The sequence below is a fragment of the Sciurus carolinensis genome, chromosome 1, assembly GCF_902686445.1.
Source record: "Sciurus carolinensis chromosome 1, mSciCar1.2, whole genome shotgun sequence".
Taxonomy (NCBI): Eukaryota; Metazoa; Chordata; class Mammalia; order Rodentia; family Sciuridae; genus Sciurus; species Sciurus carolinensis.
Window position 1 is genome coordinate 47578664 of NC_062213.1, and position 25453 is coordinate 47604116.

The 25453-nt window shown below is 34.7% G+C and overlaps 1 protein-coding gene across 1 annotated transcript in view; it reads right to left on the bottom strand.

Annotated features, from left to right (window-relative positions):
• Window positions 1–628: 628 nt before the first annotated feature.
• The window catches only part of Osgin2 (oxidative stress induced growth inhibitor family member 2), a 31985-nt gene continuing 7160 nt past the window's right edge, over window positions 629–25453 (bottom strand). Inside the window, exons 3-6 of the mRNA XM_047559274.1 lie at window positions 18020–18156; window positions 17358–17549; window positions 9635–9726; window positions 629–6983 (exon numbers count right to left, since the gene is read on the bottom strand). Coding sequence (XP_047415230.1) covers window positions 5951–6983; window positions 9635–9726; window positions 17358–17549; window positions 18020–18156 — 1454 coding nt within the window. The 3' untranslated portion in view covers window positions 629–5950. The remainder of the gene's footprint in view (window positions 6984–9634; window positions 9727–17357; window positions 17550–18019; window positions 18157–25453) is intronic.

The window sequence follows — 25453 nt, forward strand, 5'->3', positions numbered from 1 at the left end:
TCTACGTTGCTCTTTTCAGATCTTTTGGTCACGTGGTGAAAAAGCTGACTGAAACAGGGAAGACCCAATATCTTTAAAATGAATCCAATACTCCAAATCATGAATATAATGCACCTGTTCATTTACTTAGACCTTCCTTAACTTCTTTTCAGCACTGTTTTGTAGTTTCAGTGCAGAAGCTTGCATGTTTTACATTTATTCCTAAAGCACTCAATATATTTGACAAATAGTACTTTCAAAAAGTTCATATTACAAAGATTTATTGGTTGTATATGGAAATATAATTTTTGCATATTGAATTTGGAGTTTGTGAAGTTGATAAATTTACCTTTATTCTAGTTTTTTTTAAAGATTCCTCAGGATTTTTACATAATGTTATCTGTGAGGAAAGCTTTACAATTTATTTTTCCTTTTCCTTTCTCACCTTATTGCATTGGTTACAGCCATCAGAACAATGTTAAACATCTTATTCTAATCTTAGCTCTTCACATTTCCATTTGTCGTGGCAGTTTGTGTCTTTCAAGGGCTTTATTCATTCTTTATCAAATTTATTGGCATATGGTTCATAATACTGCTGTTAAAATTTTCGTGTCTAATATGTAATTATGTCTCCTTTTTCTTTGTTATCAGTTTTTGGTTTTTTTTTTTTTTTTTTTTTTTCCAGTCTAGCTAGAGGTTGTTGATACTGTTAAAATTTTTTTCAAAAAACATTTCATTGCTGTTTTCCCTTGTTACTTCATTCCTTCTACTTTGGGTTTCATGTGCTGATTTTTCTAGCCCCTGCAGATCATTGATTTTTAAACTTGTCTTCTAATTATCAGTATTAGAACTATAAATTTCACTGGTCACTGCTCTAGCTGAATGTGACATTTATATTTTTTGTTGTTGATATCCAGGTTCAAAATGTCCTAATTTTCTTGTGATTTCATCATTCACACATGTAGTTCACACATTTTTCCATCCATCAAAAAATGTAATTGCTATTTACTTTTGTTACTATTCCTAAATTAAATTCCACTGTATTAAGATCATATTCAGTAAGTTTTAAATCTTTTGAAATTTTTTGAAATTTGCTGGGAAGCATAAGATTGTTCTGTTTGTAAATGTTCCACGTGTATTCTACAATTTAGGAAGTAGGTGTGCTAAAATCTTCTCTTTCTGATTTTGCATCTTTTTGTTACTCAGAAAGGAATAACATCTCCTGTAACTGTGAATTTCTCTACTTTTCTATTGTTTTGTTTTGCTTCATATACCTTAAAAATCAGTAATAAACTACATATACATGTAAGATAGATCTTTTGTTATGAAACACCTATCTTTAGTAATACTCTTGAAGTCTTTATTACTGTTTACATGGTGTCTTTGCCCATCCTTTTACCTAAGAATGATTGGTTTAACATTTGTCTCTTGTTATTACTTTATTGTTGAAAGTTCACTCAGCCACAGTGGCACAGGCCTGTAATTCCAGAGGCATAGGAGGCTAAGCCAAGAGGTTTGCAAGTTCAAGACCAGTGTCAGCAAATTAACGAGGCCCTAAGCAAATGTTAGCGAGACCCTTTTATTTAGTCTGATCTTTGCCTTTGAATCGATGATATTTAATCCACTTATATCCATTGTAACTATTTGGTATGGTATGGCTGGATTGGAGTCTGTCATCACACTTGTCTTCTCTCTATCCTATTAAGACTGTTTTTCTTCTTTCCTTTCTGCTTTAGTATTTTAGTATTCCATTTTATCTCCTGTCAACTTTTTGTCTTTTTTCAGTAGTTTCTATAAGAATATGCATTCTTATCAATCTACCACCAACTACCACTTCATGTATAATGTATATACCTTATAAAGTATACTTCTGTAATTTTTACTATCATTGTCAGATATTTTTTCTGTGTATCCTAAATGTCACAATTCTTAAATCTGTATTAAACTGTTTATGGTTACACATTTTCAACAATTAGATTTTAAATAATTTAGGAAACTTCTGTTTACCATTTCTGGCACTCCTCTTTCCTTCACATACATGTTTCACTAGGTACGATGGACCTTCGATGAGTATGAAGAACTTCCTTTAAGATTTCTTATAGTGCCAGTATCTTGATATCACATTTTCTCAACTTGAAATGTCTTTATTCCACTTTTGGAAGGACATTTTCACTGGATATAATCATGGTGATTTTGCACTTTCACCTCAGCACTTTAAAACATTTATAGAAGTGTTTGATACTCACCTCTCTTCTTCTCTCTAGATTTCAACATTAGACCACTGACATCATCCCCTAAGTCATTAACTCTGCTAGTTTTGTCCTTTTACCTCTGTATTTCGTATTAATCATTTTTAACCTCTGCCATTAATGTGCATTATCTCCTGCACTGTCCTTTGTTATGCTCATCCAATGAATTTTTCGTTTCAGAAAATTTTTCATTTGTAAAATTTCATTTAAAAATTTGAGATTCCACTAAATTGTCAACCTTTTATATTAACTTTTAAAGTACGTATCTGCTATTTCTAACATCTGTATCAACTCTAGGTCTGTTTTGATTGCTTATTTTTTTTCCTGGTTGTTGGTCCCATTTTTTTTTTCCTCACTTAATAATTTTACTGTATGCTGGACATTGTGGACACTATGTTGAGAGTCTGGATTTTATATTCCTTTAAAGAATGTTAAGTTTTGTGCTGGCAGGTAGCTAACTTACTGTCAGATCTGCTAAATCCTGTTGAGGTCTAAGTTTTAGGCAGGGTTACAGTAACCCTATCCTCAAGACATGGCCTTTTGGAGCTTTCAATTGAATACCTGGAATGTCCGGCAAGGTCCATCTCCCTTGGCTGGTTAGAACTCTTGTCTTCCAGAAACACATGCCTCCAGAATCTCCATCTGGCCTGGCTTACACTTGCTGATTGCTCCCAGGCTCCATGGTTTTCCACTCTGCACTCACTTTACATAGTATTGAGCCAGATGTTAGGGAAATCATTGTTAATTTCTGGGGATTCTCTGTGCAGCTTTCTCCTCTCCAGTACTCAGCTCAGCAAATTCCAACAGGAACCTGAACTGTTTTCTCCCACCCAGACAGTCTATTTTGTGTGTTAGTTTACAAAGTGCCAACAGGCAGAGAGTCATCGTATTTACAGAAAAAAAATCTCATTTATTAAGAATCAGTCCTATACTATTATTCATTGTAAATACTGCTTTATATATTTTTTAAACTTTTATGATTATCACTACTCCATGGCTGGAATCAGGAAGCCTTCTTTTTGGTTTCAATTTTTAAATTGAAGGTTTTTTTCCTTCTCTTTTTGGTTTGTTCTGTATCTACTTTGCCCTGCTTCTTTTCCAAAGACACCACTGTTCTTGAAAAACCTGGGTGGAGATCAGTATCAGTATCAGATTAAGGATCAGTAGAATGTTTTATCTTCTTCCACATCCTCTCTTCAGGCTCACTTTGGGAACCATGGCCCTTTACCCCAACCCCAAGAATGTATAGAATGGAGTTTTTGTAAAGACTATATGATCTGATGTGGTCAAAATAGCTTTATGCAACAAGCAGTCCTATAATGACACTGGATGATAAAATGACATTTAAATTCATCCTATTTCATTTCATTCAGGGTTCTGGTTTCCAGAAGGTGGAACTTAATAGAACTTGTTTTTATTTAATAATAGGGTTTATTTTGAATTTTTCACCACTTCTGACATATTTTAAAATAATCTTTCAGTTTAAAAAAAATTGCTAACTAAAATTTGATGCCATGGAAACATATGATAAAAATTAGATTTTGAAAAAAAGTACAGTTGCTGAGTTCACATACCCAAGACACTGAAAGCTGTAACTAAATCTGATTTTTATCATTTTATAATGTTTTAAAATCCTCAATAGGTTGTGCACTATAGACTTTCTTTCGACAAGTATGGACCATTTGCCATAAACCAAGATAGACTTGGAGAAATAAGATGTTCACATCAGTCCATGTCTACTCAAGTATTTAGTAATTTTCCTTTCCTTTAATAGTTGGCTTATACTGAAATAGAAGCAGAGATCTGGAATTATGGAACAGAAATTAATAAAGTTAAAAAGCAGAGAAGTATAATACATCAGAGAAAAGACTTTAGTGTCATATGTTGCATAGGATAGCAGGATTGAGGGAGATGTGGGAAATTGGAGATTGTCAGAGATGAAGTTATCCACTACATTTATTTAGGGTTTTACTGAAGCTTTACTTTCCCTGAAGCCTTGTTTAGAAAAGGAATACTCTCATTACAAAAATGTTATAGGTTCAATTAAAGCAGCCTTCTGAGATATAAGGAGATGTCTACAGGTCTCATCCTTCCCTAGAAACAATCTTTATACTAGTCACTTAAATTTATCCAATCCAACTCATTCAGAGAACAAAAATAGGCAAACACAAGAGTACTTTGTATCAAGCGCGGTCAGAAGATGTTAACGATATTTCAATAAGGTGTGAAATTAGTTTGAAAAAAGTTACCATAATAGGGAACTAAAACTGGATTGCAGTTATAAAATGAAGTTAAAAGAGTAAGAGTTCACCTAAAGCAACCTGTTGGTAGAAACAAATATATTCTGAATAATTATATTTAAGGTAAATTATGATCCTGTAAACTAAGCACATAGCACTGCAATAAAATGGAGAAAAATATGGACACATTAGTCCACTATTTTTAATTCTAAGAAAAAGAAGTTCAATGAGCACATTCCAGATGAAATAACTGTGCAAAAAGAGAAAGAAAAAAAAAGGCTGAAAAATTCAATTTTCCAAGAAGAACTTCAGAAAACTTACCTAACATTAAAAATTCTGGTGATGTATGGAAATACAGACATGAAGCACAAAACATATAAATCAGAATTATTACAGCAGATAAATCCAATAAATAACCATGGAATTAGCTGCTATGTTTTCTCCAATGAACAAACACTATTAGAGATGTCAAAGTAATAATCACCTTGGGAATGGAAAATAATCTTATTTTCCAAATTAACCTTTAATAATTGTCAATATCCAAATGGTATTACAATTTTATAAGGTCATACCCAAATATCTTAGTTTCAGTGACAGAAATTAGTTACTCAATGTTCACACAAAGGTAAGTAGTTCCATCCACAATTTATTGAATTATAAATCAGATTAATTAGATGTTATGATGATTAAGTAGAGAATAAACCTGAAAAATAGTCATAATGGGCTCTTGGATGTCAAGGTGTCTACCAACATTATTGGAATGTTTAAATTATTAGAAGTTAAGAAAATTAAGTACCTATCAAGGATTCAATAAAAATATTTTTAAAAGACGATCATATTTGGTAATAAATTATTTATAAAACTGATAATTTCAAAATAAATAAAACCTGAGTTGAAAATGCCTCTCCCCCCCTACCCTACCCTAGCACACATATCGTATATCCCCATTTTCATTCAGGCCAGTGTGCCTCAACCTTTAATGAGCATACCTATTTCCCATTAAGCAAGCAGGTTGTGGGGCCTGACAGTACACTTCTAACAAGCAACAGATAAAGCTGATGCTGCTGAGCCTTGGACCACCCCGGAGCAGCAAAGTGACCCAAATGTATCCTCACTAGGACAATATCTGGCCTAACAAGTGTACGGTTTTATAGTCTCCAGGTTGTAATATTTTGCAATCAAATAAATAACCAAAAATGATCACAAAAAATAAGTCTTAGAAGAAAAGAATGTTTTAGTTAAGTGAAAGCTTGAAGTAAACCAAGTTGGCAGTGTTTCTATTTCTCTGACAGGGACATCTCTGATACATTATAATATAAATCAGTAAGCCAAGTTGTGGTAGTTTTAAAAAATGAAGTTACTATAGCTTGAGGCTCTCCTCCAGTTAATTCAAGTCCAGAAAATTCAAGCCGTACACTGCAAAACCACTATTAAAAAATCTTTAATGGTAAAGTGTCCATTTAAATTATTTGTAAACTTGTTTTAAGCTACCCCATCTTCTCCTCCTCTTTCAACAATCAAATGCTGCTTTTTCTTCTGTCTTGTAGCTAAACAGCGTGTAACACCCAATGCTCCTCCCTTTAGAAATCGAACAAAATTGTCTCCGACCAAAGGGCCCAATGCAAAAAGGTTGGCTTCTTTAACACATTCATAGGTATATGCATCTATTTCCACAGGATTACCCTTACATGTGATTGGCTGGCTTGAGTTATGGCCTAGGTAACACCCTTGTTCCTTTAGAAAAGAAAGATTAGGATGAGAACCTATCAATACCACGGCTGCAGACAGCTTAAATATTTTCTTCAATCCAGAGATGCTTTGAAGAATGCATTTCATGTCCGACTTAAAGGAAAGCACATGGTGCTCAGGAAAACTGGTATAATCAGACAAAAGATTTGAGTCAGCAGAATATATCTGAGTACACATCATATGATAGACTTTATGATATTCAGGATAAAGCTTTTTGGGAAGCTGCTTGAAAATTAAGCTTGGATCAGTTACTCGTCTGCGAAACACATGGATCACAGGGATATTATTGTTGTAAGCACATAGTACTGCATCAGCTGCAGTGAGCCCAGAACCTACAATTAACACTGGATCCACTTTGCCACATAACTTTCCTTTGCTTATAGCAGCTCCAAATTCAGACATTGAATGAAACACAAAAGGAAAATCTTCCCCTTCAATTTCGAGATGAGCAGGAGAATCCAATGTTCCAGTTGCTAGAGCTACATTCTCAGCAAAGAGGCAAAAGGGAACATGAGAACCATCTGCTGTTCGCTGATAACCTCTGATTTCCCAGTTTCTCTTGATAAATTTTGACTTCTCTATCTGTAAATGCTTTGTTGAAATATCTGAGTCTTGACTATCATTATCATCCTGATCTCTGTAGAGTCTTGATACAGAGGTTATATAAGTATTCTCTCTGAAATTCTTCTGAAGACCCATGACTTTTACATAATGTTTATAGTAGCGAGCTATTTCTTCTGGCATAACTCGATCCCCCTTTAGATTCCTAAAAAAGGAAAAGAAAAAATAGCCTATGAAGATAGTACTTAAATTGCCACATTTATTACTTCTCTAATCAGAATTGAAATCTTTTTTTTTGTTATCTATTACCTTGTACTGTCTTAGCTAAAAATTATCCTAATATTTATAAAGAAAGTCGGTTTTTGTTTTTAGTTAAAAATTGTTATATGAATTAGTTTATTAAAGAGGAAGATCCATGAGGGCAGGGACATTAATGCATCTTTGTTCCCCCAATGCCATTCATAGTGTTAGCTCAAAATAAATTGTGTGATAAACTTTCATCAATTAAATGAAGGGATTAACATGTAGACATCTGAAAAATCAGACTATTTTATATCTCAGTTGTAATCTGTAACTGTCAACTGAATTATTTAGATTATAATCATTAAGAAATTACAGGTCTAACTGCACTATCTATGCTTCTTAAAAGATTTATAGATACCATCCTGACATGATTGATTATTTATTTATTTTTGGTACCATGGATTGAACTCAGGGATGCTTAACCACTGAGCACAACCCAAGCCCATTTTTTATTTTTTTATTTTGACATAGGGTCTTGCTAAATTGCTTAGGGTCTTGCCAAGTTACTGAAGCTGGCTTTGAACTTTCGATCCTCCTGCCTAAGTCTCCAGTGCCTCAGGGATTATAGGGGTGTGGCACCATGCCCAGACTGACATGATTTTTATTAAAGTTACAGTTTTCTAAATGACCAAAAATAATTCAGATCTGTCTTCTGCCGAATAAAATCATTTTACATCTAAGTAAGATGTAACATTTTGCTCAATGTGCTTTCCTAAATGGTTTTTTCTTAAAAGTGTCATCTGTTCTTTATGAACAAAGTTCATTAGCACATCCTTCATTTTTCACTTGGCTTGTAATGTCCCTAACAAACATACCCAAATTAGAAGTAGGTAACAGTAAAAACAGACCAAATCATTAAACATAATTCACTGTAACTTGTAAAGAGAAGTTCATAATTTTTTAAAAAAATTTAATTCATTTATTTAGAAAGCATTAAGTATTAGTAATTACAGAAAACCCACAAAGTGGTTACTATTATTATCTCCTATTATTTCTCCTTCTTTATAGAATAGAAAACTCACATCTACTACTAATGTATGTCTCTACATTAGAAGTTAAAGTCAGGACTCAAGCCTGTCAATCTCTAAGAGATATGAATCTGCTATTAACACTGCAAAGGCAGGAGATAAAGATAATATTTATCACAAGACTAATTTTCACATAATATTCAAGATACAATATGCATAATATAGAAAGACAAATGCTGTTACAAAATCATAAAGCATCTTCCCTTACTCTTTTTACAAAGGAAGTATGTGCTGAGCAATTTGGCTTGCTTACTTAAAAAAATCAGGAACTTGTACAACCTGCGTGATTTTGTAACTCTGTTTAAACCCATATATAATTCCATTTTACAAAATCCAAAATGAAAATTTTAAAAGTTTAATCTCAATTTCTTGATTGTTTTAAATTTCAAATGAAAAAAAATTTCTATGGATTAACACGGTTTTCTAATAACTCAAATGTTACATCCCTATTCTAAAAAGGCTAAGTAACTTCCTGCTTTAATTTATTTCCATTAGTGGTCCAATTAGAGTAGAGTCTCTGTATTAGTAATTCCTAATTTAATATCTACTATTTATGAAAACAATAGTTTTCCTTATTTCTCCCTTCAATTTTGGGTTCTTTCCCCAAAAATAAATAAATTTATATTCTTCCAAGAGATTTCTTCTGTTACTCCTACTTTCATATTTTCTTAATTAGATACTTTCATGCTCAAGTAGCCAATGATATCCCAAATTCTGAGTTTATTCCATCATTCTACATTGTCAATCATATAATACACACCTGTTACCCTGAAAGTCAAACACTTTAGGTATATACACAAGATAGGAATAAATGAAGTTACATATCCACTCATAAAAATGAGTAGTTGAAAATGTAAAATATTGTATGTGGGGCTGGGGTTGTGGCTTAGTGGCGGCAAAGCACTTGCCTGGCACATGCGAGGTGCTGGGTTCAATTCTCGACACCACATATGAATAAATAATAAATCAAAAACAAATTTAAAAAAGGTCCATTTAACACTAAAAAATTTTTTTTAAAAATGATATGTGGGTAGTTGAGAAAATAACCAAACTGATTTTTGGGGGGAGTGGGGGGTGCGGGTACCAGGGATTGAACACAGGGGCACTGAGTCACATCCCCAGCCCTATTTTGTATTTTATTTAGAGATAGGGTCTCACTGAGTTGCTTAGCCCCTCACTGTTGCTGAGGTTGGCTTTGAACTCACGATCCTCCTGCCTCAGCTTCCAGAGTCATTGGGCAAACAGTGATTTAACAGGAGTGATTTAACAGGAAAGAAAAAAATTCATGATTAACAAAGTCACACACACAAAAAATCTATAAACAACTTCTTATTTCTATGCTTAGTTTTATAACTTCTCTGAAAGGAAAGTAGATCAAAATCACTGCTTCAAGGACACATTTTCATTTGAAAAACAAGTATATTTATATTCTTCATTCAGGACAGGACCACAGATAGTGTGAAATTTTAGCAGTCTCTTTTTCATCTTACACCAAAGAATTTTTAAATAGCTTGATCGTAGTTACCTTCTTTTGTTAGATATCCAATCTTTAAATTTAAGTCCAGGAAGCTCCATCCAATTTCCAAAGCTGATTGTCAACATGGAACCTTCCATATTCTATTAAGATAAAAAAAAGTAGGTAAAAAACATAAATTTTTTTAAAAGCTAAAAACCATCCCATTTATAACAAGACTCAGGATATGGTGTGCTTTAAAGTACTCATAAATGATTGTATAAATTGCATCTGAAATTTTAATCCAATAAACTTTTACATATTTTCATTATTTAGTATTATCCATTTCTACATCTTCTTTCAAACAGTTTTACATTTGTAAAACATTTAAAAGATTATACAATGCCTATACACAATACTGATAGCTTTGGTTTACAACTGATGTGATAATCATGTATATAATACATATTAATGTTGATGGCCTATGATGGATATGTTAACTCAGACGTACCTGTGATAGGAATGTCACTATTTTTACTTTTTTTTAACAAAAGAAAAAATGTTCAGTAATTTCTAAAACTTGAGACTTTTTCCCATTTTAAAATTACTTACAGAATTTTATTTTTGGTAGTACTAGGGATCAAACCTAGGGCCTCCACATGCCAGACGAGTATTCTACTTTGAATCCAGATCCCAATTATAGCCTTTTAAAAATTAGAAAACTACTTTTTACTCTTCACCAATTATAATTCTGAAGTCTAGGTTGGTTTGGATATAGCAGCATCTTTTCCTACAAATAGAAAAATAAGCAGTGGTTTCCTGAGAAACAGACTCACTGCTGGAGTTAATGATGTCATCAAAGAAGTGAGCACTTCAAGCTTCCTCTACCTACTTACTTCTGCTCTGCTTGATACAAAGGAATCAACATCCCAGGGTCAAAGCACCTATCCCATAACCAATAATCTCTATCAGTCCACTGCTTTAGATAATGGTTTCTGCTTTCATTATTTTCTTGCTCTGTTTTTATACAGCCCAGCACTGAGAATGGAGCCTATATTAAATTTTTTTTAACTAACATTTATAGAACACTTAGCATGTGCTAAGCCCTATGTAGCATTATTTGAGAGAGCATATAGGTCACCACCATGGGGAAAGAATGCACCAAACTGCACATGATACGAGGCAGACTGGCTTTGATAATAGGTTCAAAATCAAGAAGATTAATCATTATTAAGAGGAACGGTTAAAAATTTACTGAATCAGAGATTTTCTTGAGTAATAACTGCCTCATCTAGAAGTCAACCTTCAAGCACAACTACTGTTGAGAGGTAGTATTGTTTAGAGCCTTAGTTCTTTGATGTCTTCACTTTTCTACCAATCAGTAGTTTGGTTTTTTGATTTTTGTTTCCTATGCAATCTATAAGCCATGAATGCTTGCTGTCATGGAGACTGTAGTGTATTATGGGAGGCAAACCAGACACAAGTATCATAGGAACATATGCAAACTATCTATTTCCTCAAGGATACATACAAATGGGTTTCCAGGAGTGTACCATTAGAAAGAATATTCCAGGCAAAATAAAAATTAACATGAGAGCTTAATGAGAAAGAACTTAAGTGTCTTTCAAAAAATAAAATTCAGCAGGCTTGGGTTATTCCAACCTTTCATTATTAAGAAAGGCTTGTCTTTAGGACAGGTCCTTGTCTGCCACCTCCTAGAAGATAACTCCGAGTCCCTGAAGTATTCCACTTGATGAGACTTTGTTTTTTTTTTTTTTTTTTTTTAAGCCTCAGGCCTTGGTCATGCTCTACCAGTGTGACCATGTAAGTTTAGACCAACAATATGATTTACCATTAATGTCAGTGTTTGCTCTGGAGGCAAAGGTCTGAGTGGCTGGGGTCAGCCACACAGGCACTGCTGGCCTACATGACTGCTGGTCCATAAAAAATTCCTAGACACCAAGCACGAGTGATTTTCCCTTGTTGGCAGCTTTACCCATGTTGCCACATACTGTTCACTGTTGGGAGATTTGAGCACATCTCTATGTGAGTCCACTACGAGGGAGAATCTAGAAGCATACTTTTGGTTTCTCCTTGACTTTGCCCCATGAGCCTTTTCCCATTGCTGTGCTAAATCTGTATCCACTCATTGCTATAAACTGTAAGCAGGAGTAATCATTTTTCTGAGTCCTGCGAACACTAGTGCATCATGGAGCCTGAACATGAATTTGGATTCTGCAATATGAAAATGCTAGAGCACATACTGCCCTCTCCCACAGCAAAAGGACAGGTCCCCACTGCAGGTCCGGCAAGTGCCAGCTACCCTTTGCACATGAGCTGTTGTTAAGGGTCATTGCATGTCTTTCTGCTCATCTGGGTTTTCTTTAGTAACTGTGAGACACAGACAGTTTTTATGTCAGATTTGGCCTTCGTACTCTGCTGCGTGCCTGTGTCCTCGCCTGTTGTCACATTGAAGTGTTCCTCATTTTTGATGTGTATAAGCTCAAAATGCCATGAATACTAACTGTTTGTCCTTTATATGTATTGCAAATATTTTTCTACTGTTATTTGTCTTTTAGATGTGTTTTTTTTCCTTATACAAATGTGTCTTTCTCTGACTGTAACAGTAATGTAGGTAGGTTGTTTTAGCATAGAAAACCTGGAAAATACAGAAGAGCACAAGAAATAAAGAGCTAAAGAAATAAACATTGCCAGTCGCATCTCTGGAAAAAAGAAAATGACAGAGCACAGAATGACAGCATGGGAAGTTAGGCAAGAAAGCTAACTAGGAGTTAAATCACACATCAGGGAGTTTGTATACTATACACTAAACAAAAGGGGAACAATTAAGGGTTTTATCCATGGGCATAACATCTCAGATGATGTTTTAGTAAGACAACTCTGGCTTTGGTATGAAGAATACAAAACAAGCTGAGTGGGAAAGTTAGTTAGAAAAGTTTTGCAATAATTTGGGTGAAAGATAATAATGGCCAATATTAACAACATTACAATTATGATAGGGAGAAGCAGAGTAGGTGGACTCAAAATATGTCTATGAGATAAAGAATGTTAGGGTTGGGGGTGTAGCTCAGTGTATAGTACATACTGAGCATACATGAAATAATTGGTTAAATCCCCAGCACACAAAAATAAGAAAGAAAAGAATAGAAAAGATCTGGTGATGAATTTGAAATGGGAGTTGAAGAAAGAGACATCAAGGAAGACTCCCAGGTTTCTGGCTTGAGAAACTACATGACAGTATAATTTAATCATAAGGAAATTAAAGGAATTAGATGACTAAGATGATTACTTTTAGGCATGTTGAGTTTCAGGACACCTTTGGAATAAAAAAAAGGTGAGTATCTAGTTAGATATAGGAAAAAGAGCAATACAGGGTAGAGATTTTTATGGGAGAATCAAGCAGCATCTACATGCCAGTCATTGAACTAGATGAGATAACCCAGAGAATATGATGATAAGACCCTGGCTTGGAATAAAGTTCACAGAAGCACAGTTTTAAAGGAAACTTTTTTTTTTTTTTTTTTGCGGTACTGGGGATGGAACTCAGGGCCTTGTGCTTGCAAGACAAGCACTCTACCAGCTGAGCTATCTCCCCAACCCGAAGCACAGTTTTAAAGAACGAGCGTCCACAAAGGTAAATGAAAAGAAGTACTGAAGAGGAAGAAAAACAGGGAGACTGAAGGTTCAGAGAATCTAAGAAATATGTTAAATTTAAATGTCAAATGCTACAGATCTGTTATGGTTTGGATGGGAGGTGTCCCCCAAAAGCTCATGTGTGAGACAATGCAAGAAAGTCTGAAGGCAAAAAGGACTGAGTTATGAAAGAATTAACCTAATCTGAGCATTAATCCCAATAGGGATTAACTGAGTAATGACTATAAGCAGGCAGGGTGTGGCTGGAAGAGATGGGTCAATGGGGGCATGTCCTTGGGGTTTATATTTTGTCCCTGAGGGGAACACTCTCTCTCTGCTTCCTGGTGCCATGCTCCCAGCTGCTATCCTCTACCATACTCTTTCACCATGATGTTCTGCCTCACCTAGTGCCCTGAGGAATAGAGTCACCTGTGGTGGACTGAGACCTCTGGAACCATAAGCCCTGAAATAAGCTATCCTCCTTTAATTGTTCTTGTAAGGTCTTTTGGTCACTGTAGCAAAAAGGCTAAAAACAAGAAAATTGAGACTCTTCATCAAGTTAAGCAAAAAAGGAAATTACTGGGCTGGGGTTGTAATTCAGGGGTAGGGTGCTTGCCTCACATGTGTGAGGAACTGAATTTGATTCTCAGCACTACATATAAATAAATAAAATAAAAATCCACTGACAACTAAAAAAATATTTTAAAAAAAGGAAATTCCCAACTTTCAGAAAGAACATTTCCTATGGAAAACCAGGGACAGAAACTAGAGTGAGGGAGCTAAGAAACAGGAGGCAAAGGCATGGAAGATGGTATGTACAGGTAATCATCTCAAGACGTTTGTGTTAAAGGAAAGCATACAGGCAGGCTGATACTTTATTTTTTTTTTTAAAAGAAAAAAATAAATTTAGCAATTTACATAATGACCAATAAAAGTTGGCAGAGAACTAACAACTTAAGAAGATATGGAGAGATCACAGATTGTCCTTGAGAAGACAACACCCCAGAATATAGCTGGAGGTACCCCTCAGGAGAAGTGATACATCTTCCACTGTAACAGGGACAAGAAACAAAGAATTAACATGAACACAGGCAAATCTGTACGATAAACTGTGGAGCTTCAATCTTGTTCAATTCCATTTTTTCTGTAAAATAAGAAACAAAAGTATAAAAGAAATAGGTCTGAGAAGAACTGAGTAAGGAAACATCAAATGCCACCATGTACTGTTTAGGGCCCAGAAGAGTTTGGAAAATACTTTTCTGAGTTGTATGATTTTTCTCCCCAGGGGGTTTAACAGCTTAGATAAAGCATACAGACAGATGAACTGTCTTTTTGCCAAACCTACCTAATAGAAGGACAATGAGCCAAGGAAGTTAACTAGAAAAATGGTTAAATCAGTAGACTGTAGAAACTAAGCTGGATAAGGAGGTGAAGATCAGGGCTGGATCATTCTGTTTTTGAAAACTGGGTTCAGTCTAAGTAACTGGGTAATGCAGTTTAAGAACAGAAATTGTGTTCAGAACATAAGATGTTTGAGGACTTAGGTTTCACAAATTGAGCAATTATGCAAGATAAGATCTATGGTGGAGCTGCTGGAAGAATACAGAAAAAAACTATTGGGAATGAGGAGTGAAGAGACTATAATGAGGTTAAGGTGCTAGTTCTGCATCATGCATGTAGAGGCAAAGTCATTCACGGCGATTTCGGAAATAATAACCAAGGACCATGAGTCAGATGTCACAAATTTAGTAACTGATGGATACAGTTTGGAAAGGTAAGGAGCTAGAAAATGACCGGTTAAAGGATCATGAGAATTTACAAAAGAGCAACTGAGAAGTAAAGAGAACTTCAATCTCACTGGCAAACTGATAAGACAAGGGGCAATGGGAGAATGAATAGGTTTCACTTCAGAGGGCTGCAGTGGGAAAGGTATCTTTAGGAAAAAACAAGTCTTCGAGAAAGGGAGGAGGAGCATCAAATGGTTAAGCCTTCAAATGGTTAAGGATGTAGGGAAGCTTGTTTAACACTGAGGTTCTAGAGGATATAGTTTATAAAGCTTGGAAAAGAAGAGAGTGGTGAGAAACTGGATCACAAAAGAAAAGAACTATATGGAGATAAGAATGAGAGAGTTAACTAGGATGTGTGTAGCACATGGCAGAGGAGAAAGTAGCACAAACACATAAATAGTACTACAGGCAAGCATTTTAAGATTATGGTATGCAATGGAGAGATGGGAAAAAATAATTATGCCTGGGAAGGTCAGGAATCCTCATTAGAAGTATTCTTGACAAGTGTATCATGGCTTGAATATAAAGTATTGATATCCCTATTCTGGTCAACACATTCATGAAAAAAAGACAAGGAATTTTTAGGTATGTTTCAAATTTTATCTCTGATTCAAATATGCTTTTAGTAATGATGGTTTATTCAGATGTTAACTTTTCTATATTAAAGTGAAAGAAATGAAGTACAAAGATAACAATTATTCCCTGCACAATTTTCTAAGCAGAAAAAGTTAGGTATACAATAATTTATGGCTCAGGAATTTATGGCTTTTTCAAGAAATGAAGTTTTATTAAAAATTCTTCTCAGCTGGTGGGATATAGCTCAGAGGTAGAATGTATGCTTAGCATGTGTAAAGGCTGGGTTCAATCCCTAATATCAACCACATAAAAAAGAGAGTACTAGTTCACAGAGCAAATACAAACACAGCTTTTCAAGTAACGGAAGTCTTTCTTATCTTGTATTAGTGGTTTCACAGTTACAGACATTTGTTATAGCTCATGAGATTATACACTAAATAAATGCAGCTTATTGTAAATCAATTCTTAAATGAAGTTAATATTAAAAAGTAAAAAAAAAAAAATCTTAAGCTAAAAGGTACAGATAATTGGACAGCTGCTACATATTACCGTAAAAAAAAAACTAAGATTTTTAAAAGGTATTAGTCATATATATTATCTAGGAATATTCCAATACCCAGAAATAGTCACTTAACAAATGTAAGCCACTTTTTAGATGTGTAACATTGTACTAATACAGGAATAGTCAACTGAAGTTTGTATTAAATTAAATTGTATTTGGTTATTTAACATGCTAAAGTTCTTATAAAGTCTATTTCATAACACAACAAATTATTTAACATTTATTTGTATAACATATGAACATTCATTACATTTTGAATTCTAGACACTGTATTAACTACTAAGGGTGCAAGAATAAAGAATAAATGGCCCCCTCCTAATAAAATGCACTGGATGAATCTTCAGTTTATTGGTTCTCTGCTTTAACCTCTGCTATGGACTAAAACTATCCCCCTACCCCAAATTCTTATGGTGAAGTCCTAATCTTCCATGTGACATCATATAGAGATGGGGCCTTTGGGAACTGAGGGTTAGGTGAGGTCATGAAGGTAGGTCCCTTCAAATGGGATTGATGGCTTTATAGGAAGAGACTATTCTCTGCACAGGTGAGGGCACAGTAAGAATGTAGGTGGCTGCTTGAAAACAAAGAAGACAACCCTTACGTGGATCCAAATTAGCCAGTCTCTTAAACTTGGACTATGCTGCTTCCAGAACTGTGAGAATTAAATACCTATTGTTCAAGCCAACCAATTTATGCTTTTTGTTATAGCAACTGGGCAAACTTTTTTAAAAATATTTTTTAGTTATCAATGGATCTTTCTTAATTTTATTCATTTATATGTGGTACTAAGTATTGAACCCAGGGCCTCACATATGCCAGGCAAGTGCTCTACCACTGAGCCACAACTCCAGTCCCAACTTCTTTTACAGTAAATTTTTCATTTTTATCTTGAAAATGTCTGGAAATAATGGATACTGGTTTTGAAATAAGATGTGAGATGTTGTCAACTTGAAAATGAATGAATTTTATAATTCTTGTAAGATACTATAGAAAAATGCTAATGCTAAGATTGTATTAATAATAAATAAAATTTGACCTTAACTACTACAGGTAATTAAATGATATTTAAACAGAACAGCATTAAAATTCTTCTCAGATAAAAATGCAGTAAACATACATAAGAGTATTATAATGCTTATGAATCAACTTGATTTTTCATCAAGTCAATATATAATAATTCATGCACACTTAAAAGGCTAAGAAAAAATATACTCACATGCCACGCCCCACCAGGTGGACCTTTACCAAGAACTAAGTGAGGGATATAGTGATGCTGTTCTAATTTCCAATGCAAAATGGATGGATAATCATACCCAAAGTCAGCATCTGGATGAAGAAGTGTGTCAAAAAGTACTGCAACTGGATTGGATGATCGGCCCTCAAGGCCCTCAGACAAGTATTCTAAGTCCTGAATGAAAAAAAAAAAAGATAGAGTGAAAAAAAAAATCACAATGACCATGATAACAGTAAAAGTCATTACTCTAATTCAGCATTTCCCAGATAGTGGGTTATAGAATACTGACGTTCCTTGAGATCTTAAATTTAGGTTCAACAAAGCTAACCAGATCCTTACACTGTGAAAGTTGAAGATGGCTTTTGAATGCAAGTATCAACTGTTATGCTCACACAATAAAAAGAAGCACTTCCCAAACTTATGTGAACATAGCACCTATTAAAATTCCACCAAGATACAATTTGGGAAATTCAGAAAATAAGTAAATATAAGTAGACATAACTTAGCAGAATATATTTATGAATCTAAAATAAAAATGACAGTTTTATTTAGAATAAAGGATTTTTAACTAAGAAACAATATTTACATAAATAATCTTGTGTCAGCATAAAAATTTTTTTTTAAATTGACATAATAAACAATACCTGATCAACAATGGAAAGATGTCTTGCTTCTTCTAATTTACTATGTAAAATTGTATTTGGATGTATTGCTTCTGATGATAAATATGGTCTGTAGCCTGATAACATATAAGAAAGGCATATTCCTGAGGGTCCATTTCCTATTGTTAAAAAAGTAGAAAGGGGTAAGTTAATAATCTTGTTATTGGCTTTTCTCCTATTTCCAAGATGGCTCTTCTCCCTCACTTATTCTTTCTTCTCTAATTTCTTTAAAATGTCTCACAAGACAAGATGTCTCAAAGATTCTGACCTTTGCTTCTCTCCTATTTTCTTTTGGGAATCTCATCTACTGAAGATTTCAGTTCTTTAAATTAGTTCTTTTCATGGACTTTTTCCCCCAAAATATATCCCACATTTCCATATGCTACTTCCTCACTCCAACTGATTCCTACTAATAACAAACACAATGTGTTCAAAAGCAAACAAAAGTCCCTTCATTTAGGTGCCCTTTCCTTTAAACTCCATCACCCATCTCAAAATGTGGTACCAGCAAAAACCTGAATTAATCAAATTCTGATTCAAAACCTATTTTGCCACCTATATCCCATCATCTGTCTTTGCTATTATTATTCCTGTACTTTCACAGAGAGTAATAAAGTCTTCTGTTTCTCCTTCTTAAGATTCACCCACTCCACTTGACATACTGCATCCATGTGAGTTTTGGTAACACACAGTCCTTATGTTACTCCTCTATTCTAAAAGCAGAACTGCTTGTTTCTGACTATCCAGTGTTTTCCACACTCTGATCACAACCATCTTGCCATTCCCAGCAATTTAATAAAGTTTTTCTATAGGCACATATGTTTTAACTAAAGCCAAACTGGATTTCTTGATGAACCCACTGAACTACTTTCATTCATTTAGTTCTTTTAGGCTGGGCTGGCTGTCACTCTTTTTAAAATCTCTATCATAACTGTAATCCAACAGAGAAAACTACCGGCCATCAGGGTGAAAAAAAAAATCATTTTTCTTGTCTATTGCTCAAATAAAATAAACTATGCTTAAAGACACAAACAAAAAAAGTAAAAAACCATTAAAAAAAACTAGAAAAAGGTAGTATTTCTACATATAATGCTAGCATGGAAAAGCTTTAAGCATGACAGAAAACCCAAAAGAGAGAAAAATAAACCATTTGACTTGATAAAAATTAAAAACAAATTTTCTCATACTAGACAAGGGTGCCAAAAATATGCAATGGAGAAAAGATAGCCTCTTCAACAAATGGTGCTGGGAAAACTGGAAGTCCATATGCAACAGAATGAAACTAAACCCCTATCTCTCACCCTGCACAAAAATCAACTCACAATGGATCAAGGACCTTGCAATCAGACCAGAGACCCTGCATCTTATAGAAGAAAAAGTAGGTCCAAATCTTCAACATGTCGGCTTAGGATCAGACTTCCTTAACAGGACTCCCATAGCACAAGAAAAAAGCAAGAATCAATAACTGGGATAGATTCAAACTAAATGGCTTTCTCTCAGCAAAGGAAACTATTAGCAATGCGAAGAGAGAGCCTACAGATTGGGAGAATATCTTTGCCACTCATACTTCAGATAGAGCACTAATTTCCAGAATATATAAAGAACTCAAAAAACTCTACACCAAGAATACAAATAACCCAATCAACAAATGGGCTACGGATATGAACAGACACTTCACAGAAGAAGATCTACAAACAATAAACAAACATATGAAAAAATATTCACCATCTTTATTTAGTAATAAGAGAAATGCAAATCAAAACTGCACTTAGATTCCATCTCACCCCAATTAGAATGGCGGTTATCAAGAATACAATCAACAATAGGTGTTGGAGAGGATGTGGGGAAAAAGGTATACTCATACATTGCTGGTGGGGCTGCAAATTAGTGCAGCCACTCTGGAAAGCAGTGTGGATATTCCTTAGAAAACTTGGAATGGACTCACCATTTGACCCAGCTCTCCCACTCCTCGGCCTATACCCAAAGGACTTAAAATCAGCATACTACAGAGATACAGCCACATTAATGTTCATAGCTGCTCAATTCACAATAGCCAGACTGTGGAACCAACCTAGATGTTCTTCAATTGATGAATGGATAAAGAAACTGTGGTATATATATACAATAGAATATTACTCAGCTATAAAGAATAATAAAATTATGCCATTTGCAGGAAAATGGATAAAATTGGAGAATATTATGCTAAGTGAGATAAGCCAATCTCAAAAATCCAAAAGGCGAATGATCTCACTAATAAGCGGATGATGACACCTAATGGGGGATGGGAGGGGGGCAAGAATGGAGGAAGGAGGGACTGTACAGAGGGAAAAGAGGGGTGGGAGGGGTGTGGGGGGGGAATAACAGAATGAATCAAACATCATTACCCTATGTAAATGTATAATTATGCAAATGGTATGCTGTTACTCCATGTACAAACAGAAATAACATGTATCCCATTTGTTTACAATAAAAATAAATAAAAATAAAAAAAGGAAAAAAAATTAAAAACAAATAGGAGGCAAAAATCTAATATCCTAGACTCACATAAACAAAACAAACAAGTAAAAAGAAAAAAATCTAAAGGAGAAAAATCATATGCTAATATCAACACACGCAAGAGAAGCATTTGACAAAATCAAACATCTGTTCATGATTAAAAAAAATAAAAGAACTTCCTCAAGATAAAGAGCAGCTATAATAAAGTTACAAACTGGGCATGGTGGCACAAGCCTATAGTCCCTGGTACTCAAAGGCTGAGGCAGGAGGACTACAAGTTTGTAGCCAGTCTGATTAACTTATTGAGACTCCATCTTAAAATAAAAAACAAAAAAGGCTATTGCTGTACAGCACTTGCCTAGCACACGAGGCTACGGTTTCAATCCTCAGTACCACACATCAAACAAACAAAAATACCTTAGCTAACATCAAGCTTAATGGTAAGAAACTAGATATGACCCTTCTAAGATCAGGAACAAGACAAGGATGCTCCTTCTCACCACTCTTACTCAACACCATAACATAAGTCCTAGCTAATACAGTAAGAGAAAGAAAGGAAATAAAAGATACACAGACTGAGGGGGAAGAAAAAAATCCATTTTTGCCAATTACATGACATTTATGTAGAAAATTCCAAAGAATTGATTAAAAAAAGAAAGAAAAAAAAACTTCTGAAATTAACAATTATAGTAAGATTAAAGAATGCAGGTCAATATGCAAAAGTCAACTGTTCTCCAATATACCAGCAATGAACAACTGTAATTTGAAAATAAAAACACAATACCATTTACATTTACACCAAAATGGGGAGAAATAATTAGGTATACATAGGTATACATCTAATGAAATACATATAAGATGTGCATGAGGAAAAGAGCAAAATTCTAATGAAAGAAGTCAAAGAACAGTTACCTAAGTAGAAAAGATATTCCATGTTCAAGGACAGGAAGACTTGATATTGTTAAGATGTCAGTTGTCCTCAACTTGATTCAATGCAAACCCAATTAAAAAAAAAAAAAAAATCCCAGGAAGATACTATATGGATTTCAGAAAACTGATTCTAAAATTTATATATAAAGGCAAAGACCCAGAAGAGACAACTCAATACCGAAAAACAACAAAGTAAAAGGACTGATATTATTATTCATCTTAAAGTGTTACTGTAATGCTACAATGTTAATGTTTTATAACAGTATAAAACTGGTGAAACAGATAAATATGTCAAAGTTACAGAGCAGAGAGCCCAAATATAAACCCACACAAACATAGTCAATGATCTTTGACAACCGCACAAAGGTAATCCAATGGAGAAAGCACAGTTATTTCAACAAATGGTGCTGTAACAACTGAACATTCTTGTGCAAAAATAAAAATCTAGGTACCAACCTTATATCTTTCACAAAAATTATTTCAAAATGAACATTAGACCTACGTGTGAAATACAAAACCATAAAACTTCCAGAAGACAACTTAGAAGAAATTCTAGATGACCTTGGATTTGGTAATGCGGTTTTAGGTATAACACCAAAAGTCAGATCCACAAAAGATAAAATTTAAATTTAAAACTCCTGCTCTGCAAAAGACACTGCTAAGATTGGTGCAAGCACTTTGGAAAGCGGTATGGAGATTCCTAATAAAACTTGGAATGGAACCACCATTTCACCCAGCTATCCCACTCCTCAGCCTATACCCAAAGGACTTAAAATCAGCATACTACAGAGATGCAGCCACATCAATGTTTACAGCAGCTCAATTCACAATAGCAAAACTAGGGAACCAACCTAGATGCCCTTCAACAGATGAATGGATAAAGAAAATGTGGTACATATATACAATGGAATATTATTCAGCCTTGAAGAATGAAATTATGGCATTTGCAGGTAAATGGATGGAGCTGGAGAATACCATGCTAAGTTAAATAAGCCAATCCCAAAAAACCAAAGGCTGGATGTTTTCTCTGATAAGTGGATACTGATCCATAATGGGGGGTAGGTAGGGAAGAATGAAGGAACTCTGGATTATACACAGGGGAGTGAGGGGAGGGATGGGAGTGGGGATGGGAAGGATGGTAAATTGAGACAGACATTATTACCCTATATACATGTATGAAAATTTTTTTTAATTAAAAAAAAAAGATACTACCAAGAGAAAAAAAAAGATAAGTCACAGACTAGGAGAAAATATTTGGAAAGCACATGTGATAAAGGACTTGTATCTAAAATATACAGAGAACTTTTAAAACTCAAAGCTAACAATTTACCTTCCCCAACCCCCAAAAAAAGACCCAATTTAAAAGGAGGCAGAGTCAATCAGATGTTTTACTAAAAGCAATACATGGATGGTAAATATGAAAAGATGCTAAATACCATACATGATTATGGAATTAAAAATTAAAACAACAACATATCACTACACACCTAATAGAATGGCTAAAAAGCAAAACACAGACCACAAAAATGCTTGACAAAGATGTGGATTAACAGAACTCTCATTTATTGCTCCTGGGAATGCAAAATTATATAGCCACATAGGAAGACAATTTGTCAATTTCTTAAAAAGCTAACCACAGTCTTAACATAGGACTTAGCAATCATACTGCTAAGTATTTGCCCTAATGAGCTGAAAACTTATGTATATGCAAATACCTGTATATAAATGTTACTTTATTCATAATTGTCAAAATTTGGAAACAAACAAGATATCCTTCAAAAGGTGAACAGATAAATTGTGGTATCCTATATAACAAAACATTCTTTGGTAATTTAAAAAAAGCAGGCTATCAAGCCACAAAAAGACATGGAGGAACCATAAATATGTAGTGCTAAGTGAAAGAATACAGAAGAGGTTACATACTCTATGATTCTAACTACGTACATTCTAGAAAAGGTAAAACTGTAAGACTGTAGAAAGATCAATGGTTTCCAGTGATTGGGAACTGAATAAGTGGAGCATAGATTTTTAGGGCAGTAAAAACATACTGTATGATACTGTAATGGGAGATATATGACATTATACTTTCTGCAAAACCCAAGGAACTACTTATCAGAGTGAACTCTGATGTAAATTAGACACTTTAGTTAATAATAATGTACCAAAACTGATTCATCAATGTTATGGTTTAGATGTTGTATCTCCCAAAATCTCACGTATAAGACAATGCAAGAAGGTTCAGAGAAATGATTAGGTTGTAAGAGTCTTAACTGAATCAGTGAATCAATCCCCTGATAAGATTAAGTGAGTGGTAACTGAAGTGGTCGGGTGTGGCTAGAGGAGGTGGAAATTGGGACATGGCTTGGGGGTGTATATTTGTAACTGGCCAGTGGAGTCTCTCTCTGTGTTTCCTAATCACCACGTGAGCTGCTTCCTCTACCACACTCTTCTGCCATGATGTCCTGCCTCACCTCCAGCCCTGAGAAATGGAGTCAGCCTTCTATAGACTAAGACCTCTTAAACCATAGGCCTCCAAATCAACTCTTCCTCCTCTACAGTTGTGCTGGTTGGGTCATTTAGCCACAGCATGGAAAAAGCTGACTAAAACAAACAACACCAATGCAAGATGCTAATTTTAATAATAGGAGAAAATAAGGCAAAGAGAGGAGGAGAATATGAGAACTCGATTTTCTGCTCAATTTTTTTGTAACCTAAAATGTTTTAATAAAAAGTCTATTAATTAAAATAACTAACCAATAGAAGAAGTTGCTAAAATTCCTTGAAACGGAAAGGTACAACATTCAAGAGAAAATAGGCAAAGAAAACAAGAAGGCAATTCAGAGAAACAGTGTGATAGGAAGAATACAACCTCATCCCCAAAGGATGTCTCAGTATCCAACTCCCAAAACTTTTGAATGTTCTTAGCCAAAGAATGCTGTTTTTAATTAAGGACCCTGTGATGGAGAGTAGCCTAGATCAAGTAGGTAGGCCCAATACAATCATACTGAGTCCTTAAAAACAGAGAACCTTTTTCAGCTGTGGTGGGAGAGAGACATGACTATGAAAGATTAAGAAGCAAACTGGCTTTGAAGATGCAAGAGGGAACTAAAAGCAAGTAATGTGACCAGCCTCTCTAAACTGGAAAAGGCAGGGAGACTGATTCTGCCCTGCAGCCTTCAAAAAGTTAACAAAACCCTGCTGACACCTTAATTTTAGACAAGATCAGCTCTGAACTTCTGACATAGCAAAGAATAAGATAATACATTTATGTTGTTTTAAGTCCCATGTTTGTGGTCAATTACAACAGCAACTGAAAAACCTTACACATATTAAGGAAATCAGGTCTTAACCTATGCTCAGGTGTTGCTACTCCAAATAATAATGGTCCTATGTTCACTAGTGTAAGCGACTCATGGGTTAGATAAGGCAAAACAGGGATAGATTGGGGAGAAGTGGGGTGGACAGGTGCATACATTTTCTGAAAGAGACAGAGTCCTTTGTCATCCTGGATGAAAAATCAGAATTGGACATAAAAGGGATAAAAATGAGATATAGGATATGGCCCCTGAGATCTATCTTGGATAAGAACTATTGCAAAAACTGTCATCTGTCGTATTTCCTACAGGAGAACAATCCATATGGAAGAACAATCTTGTTTTCCTGCCCCTCTCTCTCCCTTCCTTCCCACCATATCCACGTGTTAAACAGAGAATGTAACTTTAATTCTCTTCCTACTAACTTTGAACTAAGGTATCAAAGAAACTCAGGAAGTTGTATGCCACCAAGATACACATGTTCCATAATTCTCTCTTTTGGCTTGTCTTCACACTATAGTAACTGTCTTACTTGAGTTTGATGAAAAACATACATGAAAGATAACTGCATATGGACTGGAGATACAGCTTAGCTGGTAGAGTGCTTGCCTTGCCTTGCATGCACAAGGCCCTAAGTTCAATCCCCAGCACCGAAAAAAAAAAAAAAAAAAAATGA